The sequence below is a fragment of the Homarus americanus genome, unplaced genomic scaffold, assembly GCF_018991925.1.
Source record: "Homarus americanus isolate GMGI-L3 unplaced genomic scaffold, GMGI_Hamer_2.0 scaffold6317, whole genome shotgun sequence".
NCBI lineage: Eukaryota > Metazoa > Arthropoda > Malacostraca > Decapoda > Nephropidae > Homarus > Homarus americanus.
In genome coordinates this window covers 14,561,253-14,569,098 of record NW_024730668.1, presented here as the reverse complement: position 1 = coordinate 14,569,098, position 7,846 = coordinate 14,561,253, and the positions used below count along the sequence as shown (strand labels likewise).

The window sequence follows — 7,846 nt, the reverse complement described above, 5'->3', positions numbered from 1 at the left end:
CAGGTATTAGTGACACGTTTAGTTAGGCCTAGGAAGGGATCCTGGTGGTAAGGAATCTCCTGTTTGGTAGGAAATAACTATTTTGTAGGGATTGTATATATATTGTATGTCTATGTAATATAGTTATGTTAAGTAATATTCGTTTGGTCTAACTCTTTACGGTATATTTTCGCCCTTCTGGCATCACCCTTATTTTATTATACAATTACTTATTCCCTTAAATTCATGTTTGCTAGTCATTACTCCCTTTAGAACATAAATTGAATTAATTAATTATCTTCCCTTTTGTGACTTACTTATTTCAACTTGTTCATACTTATTCAAGAACATTTAGTTGAGTAGGTTTTTGTGGGGATAATTATTGCCGTGTTCCCTATTTGTTCCTTTATTTGTTAATAACTTGGGGTAGGTTTCACTCCCCAGGTATAAAGGGTAGTGGGATCGCGACAGGCTGTCTGTTGGCGGCTGTCCGCTGGCGGCTACCTGTTGGATTCCTTCAGCTGGAGGCTGTCTGTTGGCAGCTGTCTGTTACAGATTGCCTGTTGGGGGTTATCTGCTGTAGGCTATCTGCTGGTGGCTGTCTAATGGCGGCGGTTTGATGGCGGCTCTCTGATGGAGGCTGTCTGCTGGCGGCTGTCTGTTGGTCGCTGTCTTTTGGCGGCTGTCTCTTAGCGGCTATCTGTTGGTGGCTGTCTTTTGACGGCTGACTGCTGGAGACTGTCTGTTGGGGGCTTCAAACTTAGGTTGGATGGATATATGAGCAATAGGGGCTGGGTGTAAATGGGACTGCCCAGTATGGGCCAATAGGCCCGCTGCAGTTTCCTCCATTCTTATGTTCTTATGTCTTTTGGCGGCTGTCTCTTAGCGCCTCTCTGCTGGAGATTGTCTGGTGGAAGCTGTTTGTTGGTGGCTGTCTTTTGGGGACTGTCTCTTAATGGCTGTCTTTTGTCGGCTGACTGCTGGAGGATGTCTGTTGGGGGCTGTCTTTCGGCAACTAACTGTTGGAAGCTGTCTGTCGGTGGCTGTTTTTTTGGCGGCTTGCAATAAATTTATTCTTTTTCTTATGTATCTTGTTCTTCTTTTCTTCTTCTCCTTTTTTTTATTTTTCTTTATATACTTCCTCTCCTCTCCTTCCTCTTCGACCTTCATTATCATACGTTTCTCCTTACTTCATCCTTCTTTCCTCCTCTTCTCTCCTCCACCTTCTCTCCTCTTCTCTCTCATCCACCCTCTCCCTCGTCATCTTCTGCTCTTCTTCCTCCTCCTCTAATCCTTCTATCTCAACATTTTCTCTTCTTCATCTTTCTCTACTCCTCTTCCTCCGTATCTTCTTCTCCTCTCCTCTCCTCTCCTCTCCTCTCCTCTCCTCTCCTCTATTTTCCTTTACCCTAACTATTCGCCTCTCTTTCATCGTTCTCCCACCATCATCATCGTACACTTCTTCTCTCCTTCTACTTCCTCCTTCTCCTCTCCTCTCCTTTCTCGTGCTCATCACCATCATCATCGCACACTTCTTCTTTCCTTTTACTTCCTTCTTCTCCTCTTCCTCCTCTTACTCTTCTTCGTGTGTCACTCAGGTTGTTGTTAAGGTAGGAAGGAGAAGTTTTTAGAGCCTTGTAACATTAAGATTCATGAAGGCAAAAGAACTTCCCGACTCACATACTAATACACAGCTCAAGTCTCGTAGTGGTGTTGGGGGTGGTGGTGGTGAGGGTGGTGGGCGTGGTGGTGATGGGGTGATGGGGGTGGTGGTGGTGGTGGGAGTGGTGGTGGGGTGGTAAGGTGGTGGTGGTGGTGGTGATAGGGTGATGGGGGGTGGGGTGATGGGGGGTGATGGGGGGTGGTAGGGGTGGTGGGAGTGGTGAGAGGGTGGTGGGCGTGTGGTGGTGGTGGTGGGTGGTGGTGGTGGTGGTGGTGGTGGGAGCGATGATGGTGAGTGGTGGTGGTGGTGGTGGTGGATGGGCAGGGTGTGGTGGGTGGTGAGGTAATGATGGTGGTGGTTGTGGTGGTGCTGAAGGTGGGTGGTGGTGGAGGGGTGTTGGCGGGTGGTGGGAGGGTCGTGGTGGTGGTGGTAGGCGGTTATGTGGTGGTGATGGTATGATGGTGATGGGGTTGGCGGGCAGTGGTGTTGTGAGAGGTGTGAGGGTGGTGGTGGTGGTGTGGAGGATGGTGAGGGTGGCAGGAGGGTGGTGAGGGTGGTGGTGTAGTGAGGGTGGTGGTGGTGTTGGTGGTGGGAGGGTGGTGGTGGGATTGGTGGTGGTGTGGTGGTGTGATGGTGGTGGTGGTGGTGGTGAGGGTGGTGGTGAAGGTGGTGCTGAGCGTGGTATGAGGGCAGGAGGGTGGTGGTGAGTGGGGGGTGGTGTGGTGTTGGTGAGGGTGGTGGTGAGGGTGGTGGGGTTGGCGGTGGCGAGGTGAGGGGTGGTGGTGGTAGGTGGTGGTGGTGGTGGTGGTGTGGGGGTGGTGGTGGTGGTGAGAATGGTGGTGGTGGTGATGGTGATAGGAAGCAGAGGGGTGGGTGGGTGGTGTAGGGATTGTGGTGGTGATGGTGGTGGTGGGAGGGTGGTGGTGAGGGTGGTGGGGCTGAAGGGAGTGAGGGTGGTGAGGGTGGTGGTGGTGAGGGTGGTGGTGGTGGTGAGGGTGGTGGTGGTGAGAAGGGTGGTGGTGGTGGTAGGAGTGGTTGGTGGTGGGGAGTGGTGGTGTGGTGTAAGTGGTGGTGGTGGTTGTGGTGGTGGTGAGGGTGGTGGGGTTAGGTGGAGGGTGGTCTGATGGTGGTGGTGATTGTGGTGGAGAGTGGTGTGTGGTGGGAATGGTGGTGGTGGTTGTGGTGGTGGTGGTGGTGGGTGTGTCGGTGGTGGTGTGGGAGGGAGGTGGTGTGGTGGTGGTGGTGATGGTGGTGGTGATGGTGCTGAGGGTGGTGGTGGTGATAAGGGGTGGTGGTGGTGGTAGGATTGGTTGTGGTGGGAGGGTGGTGGTGGTGGTGTGGTGGTAAGGGGTGGTGGTAGGAGTGGTGGTGGTGGGAGTGGTGGTGGTGAAGGTGGTGGTGGTTGTGGTGGTGGTTGTGGTCTCGGTAAGGGTGATATTGAGGGTGGTGGTGAGGGTGGTAGGTGGTAGTGGTGGTAATGGCGTCTTACTCCTGGAAGCTGTCTATTGGGGCTGTCTTTTGTCGGCTGACTGCTGGAAGCAGCCTGTTGAGGGCTGTCTTTTGGCGGCTGATTGATGGGAGCTGTCTGTTGGGGCTGTCTTTTGTCGGCTGACTGCTGGAAGCTGTCTGTTGAGGGGATTTCTTTTGGCGGCTGACTGCTGGAAGCTGTCTGTTGGTGGCTGTTTTTTGGCGGATTACAATAACTCTGTTCTTTTTCTTATGTATCTTGTTCTTCTTTTCTTTTTCTTCTTCTTTATTGATATTTTCTTTATTTACTTCTCTACTTTCCTTCCTCTTCGATCTTCATTATCACATGGTTTCTCCTCACTCCATCCTTCTCTCCTCCTCTCCTCCTTCTCTCCTCTTCTCTCTCATCCACCCTCTCCTTCGTCATCTTATCCTCTTCTTCTTCTTCCTTATCCTCCAACCCTCTTTTCAACCTATTCGCTTCATCATCTTTTTCTACCCTTTTTCCTCCTTAACTTCTTCTCCTCTCCTCTCCTCTCCTCTCCTCTCCTCTCCTCTCCTCTATTTTCCTTTACCCTACTCTTCTCCTCTCCTTTCTCGTCCTCAACACCATCATCATCGTACACTTCTTCTCTCCTTCTACTTCTTCCCACGCAACCAACTCCAAAGTTTGTTTTACCAGAGACAGGGACATGTATTTTTCCATTAGTGTATGTTAGCCACTTTTTAGTGGGCAGAAACAGTGTTGTACTGTTCATCGCTTCCGCTCACCCAAAACCCATATTTTGGGTAGAGATTCCCTGAGCAAGCAATGAATAGACGCGTTCCATTCTCTCCCTCCTGAAGGGGGGAAGTGGACACCACACCACACAGAAGTCCTCCACCACACTCCGTCCTGTGAACCGTCGCCATTAATGAGACTAAGCTGCAGTTAACCTAGGTTTCTGTTATCCCCGTGAAATATCGATGCGTGGATGCCTGGTTGCGACAAAGAGCAATCCAGGTCGGCCCAATGTCCACAGCAACGGTTAATTAATCTCACGCTACAGAGTTCTTTCCTCTGCACGACACCTGTCTACCGTGACCGTGACGACACGAGACTAAGTGTGTTAACCTAGGCTTGTTATCCCGTGAAATATCACGGTGTGGAAGCCTGGTTGCGACAAAAGCAATCCAGGCTGGTCTATTGCACCTAATGGAGCATCCAAGTCACGCTACTAAGCCCCATTTAAGCCGCGACAACCGTCCACAAGGATCGTCAGTGACGCGAGACTATGTAAAAACCCAAGAGTACCTTTTTGTTAAAAGAGGGTCAGGAAGAAGTTCTAGATGAAGCCTGGTTGCAACAAAAGCATCCAGGCTGGCAGTAAATGTATCACTTGAAGAATTAAGGCTCTGTTAAGTCCCACCATAGTAGAGCAACTACGTGTCCTCTCAAGTTGAAAAATTCCCGTTTTAGAAGATTAATTATAGTATTACAGCGTGAACGTGAGTAAACTCATATATCCATGCAAATTGTAAATCATTGTATGGAAGCTTGACAAATAAATGGGTGCAATTATCTGCCCGCATTCAGATCCTATCTTATTATTACTAAATAGTACGATCACTGGCGACATAGTATAAACTAACAACTTAGATGGATGTTGAAAAATTAAATGAATTCTTATTAAACTTCATCATTTATCAAGTAGCAACCGGCGGAATGTCGAGTGGTGGAGTGAACTTCACGTAGATACGCTATAATCTCCTATAAGTAATCAGTGTGAAGGTATCGGACTCTACGGTAAGAAATAAGAAATACGACATATTATTATCTTTATATAATATATCCACTCTTATATTATTAACCGATCCACCCCCAAAACCATGACAATCGTACACTTCTTCGTTTCCTTCATTTCTCTTCCTACTCCTCTCCTCTCCTTCCTTGTCCTCATCACCATCATCATCGCACACTCTTCTCTCCTTTCATTTCTTCTTTCCTACTCCTCACGTCTCGTTCGTCGTCCCCATCACCATCATCATCGTAACACTTTGCTTCCTTCTCATTTGTTCCTGCCCTTCCTCTCCTTCCCTTCGTCCTCATCACCATCATCATCGTACACTCTCTTGTTTCTCTCTTACTTGTTCCTACCCTCTCCTCTCTTCCTTTTCGTCTCATCACCATCATCATCGCACACTTTTTGTTTCCTTCACTTCTTCCTACTCCTCTCTCCTCTCCTTCCTCGTCTCATCACCATCATCATCGCACACTTCTTCTCTCCTTGTACTTCTTCCCATCCTCTCGTCTCCTTCCTCGTCATCACCATAATCATCGCACACTTTTCCTTTCACTTCCTCTTTCTTTTCTTTTCTATCCTCTCCTTCTCAGTCCTCAGTCACCATCATCGTCGCACACTTCTTTCCTTTTATTTCTTCTTCTCCTCTTCCTCCTCTTACTCTTCTTCGTGTGTCACTCAGGTTGTTGTTATAGGAAGGAGAAGTTTTTAGAGCCTGTATTAAGATTCATGAAGGCAAAAGAACTTCCCTGACTCACACACATACCACACAGCTCAAGTCTCGTGATGGTAAGTTGGGGGTGGTGGTGGTGAGGGTGGGGCGGGTGGTGATGGGGTGATGGGGGTGGTGGTGGTGGTGGAGTGGTGGTGGTGGTAAGGTGGTGGTGGTGATGAGGGGTGATGGTGGTGGTGGTGATGAGGGTGGTGGTGAGGGTGGTGGGCGGTGGTGGTGGTCGGGTGGTGGTGGTGGTGGTGATTGTGGTGACGAAAGTGTGGTGTGACCATATGTGTGGTGGTGATGGTGATGGTGGGAATGGTGGTGGTGGAGGGTGGTGGTGGTGATAACAGGGTGGTGGTGGTGATGGTGGTGGTAATGAGGCGGTGGTTGTGGTGGTGCTGAAGGTGGTGGGAGGGTGGCCATGGCAGGCAGGGAGTGGTCGTGTGGTGGTGTTGGTAGGAGTGTTGGTGGTGGTGGTGATGGTGGTATGATGGTGATGGGTATTTGGTGGTAGTGGTGTTGTGGGTGGGGGTGGTGAGGGTGGTGGTGGTGGTGGTGGTGGTGGTGGGAGGGTGGTGAGGGTGGTGATAGTGAGGGTGGTGGTGAGGGTGGTGGTGGTGGAGGGTATTGTAGGAGGATGGTGGTGAGGTTGGTAGAGGGTCGTGGCGAGGGTTGTGGGAGGGTGGTGGTGGAGGGTGATGGTGGTGGTGGTGGTGAGGGGTGGTAGAGGGTGGGGTCGGCGGGGTGGCGAGGGTGGTGATTGTTGTGGTGGTGAGGGTGGTGCTGGTGGTGGTGGTGGTGGGAATGGTGGTGGGAATGGTGGTGGTGGGGAATGGTGGATGTTTGTGGTAGGTGGGTGATAGTGGTGTTATTGGTGGTGGAGGGTGGTGGTGAGATTGGTGGTGGTGGTGGTAGGAGGGGTGGTGGTAGTGGTGGTGGTGGTAGCTGGGGTGTAAGTGTGGTAGGAGGGCTGGGGGAGGGGTGGGTGAGGGTGGTGGGGAGGGTGGTGGTGAGGGTGAGAGGGTGGGGAGGGTGGTGGGGAGTAGGTGGTGAGGGTGGTAAGTGTGGTGGTGAGGGCTGTGAGGGTGGTGGTGAGGGGTGGGTGGGGAGGGGTGGTGGTGAGGGTGGTGAGAGTGGTGGGTGAGGGTGGTAAGGTGGGTGGTGAGGGCTGTGGGAGGGGTGGTGGTGGAGGGGTGGTGAGGGTGGGGTGGTGAGGGTGGTGAGAGGGTAGAGGTGGTGGGAGTAGGGTGGAGGGTGGGTAAGGTGGTGGTGGAGGGCTGTGGGAGGGTGGTGGTGAGGGTGGTGGGGAGGGTGGTGGTGAGGGTGGTGAGAGTGGTGTGAGGGTGGTGGGAGTAGTGGTGAGGGTGGTAAGTGTGGTGTAGGGCCAGGGAGGGTGGTGGTAAGGGTGGTGGGAGGGTGGTGGTGGGAGGGCGGTGAGGCAGGTGAGGATGGTGAGGGTGGTGGTGAGCGCTGTGAGGGTGGTGGTGAGGGTGGTAGGTGTCGCAGTGGTGGTATGGCGTCCACGAAGCTGGAGGCCATCTTTTGGTCGCGGTCTTTTGGCTGCTGACCGCTGGAGGCCGCCTGCGACTGTCTTTTTCGCTGCTGACTGTCTGGAAGCTGTTGTTGGTGGCTGCTCCTTGCTGCTGACCGCTGGAAGGTGTCTGCTGGGGCTGTTTGCGGCAGACTGCTGAAGCTATCTGTTGGGGATTTCTTTTTGGCGGCTGATTGATGGAAGCTGTCTGTTGGGGGCAGTCTTTGTCGGCTGACTGCTGGAAGCTGTCTGTTGTGGCCGTATTTTGGCGGCTGATCGCCGGAAGCCAATTCGTTTGGGGATTTTTTGGCGGCTGACCGGCTGACGCTGTCTGTTGCGGCTGTTTTTTGGCGGCCATAATAACTCTGTCTATTTTCTTATGTATCTTGTTCTTCTTTTCTTCTTTCTTTTTATTGATATTTTCTTTATTTACTCCCTCTCCTCTCTTCCTCTTCGACCTTCATTATCACACGTTTTCCTTACTCCATCCTTCTCCTCCCTCCTCTTCTCCTCCTTCTCTCCTCTTCTCTCCTCATCCACCCCTCCTCCTTCGTCATCTTCTCCTCTTCTTCTTCCCTTATCCCCTAATCCTTCTTCTCAAACTATTCGCTTCATCATCTTTCTCTACTCCTCTTCCTGCTTAACTCTTCTCCCTCCCTCCTCTCCTCATTTTCCTTGCCCTACTCTTTCTCTTCTCTCTCCTTTCT

The 7,846-nt window shown here is 51.6% G+C and overlaps 1 protein-coding gene across 1 annotated transcript; it reads right to left on the bottom strand.

Moving 5' to 3' along the window:
• Positions 1-496: 496 nt before the first annotated feature.
• LOC121867093 (trans-Golgi network integral membrane protein 2-like) lies at positions 497-7,497 on the bottom strand. The gene is made up of 3 exons (XM_042366849.1): positions 7,177-7,497; positions 3,132-3,311; positions 497-721 (listed from the first exon to the last, which is right to left on the bottom strand). The coding sequence occupies exons 1-3, from the start codon at positions 7,495-7,497 to the stop codon at positions 497-499; spliced, it is 726 nt and encodes a 241-aa protein (XP_042222783.1).
• Between the last annotated feature and the right edge of the window lie 349 nt (positions 7,498-7,846).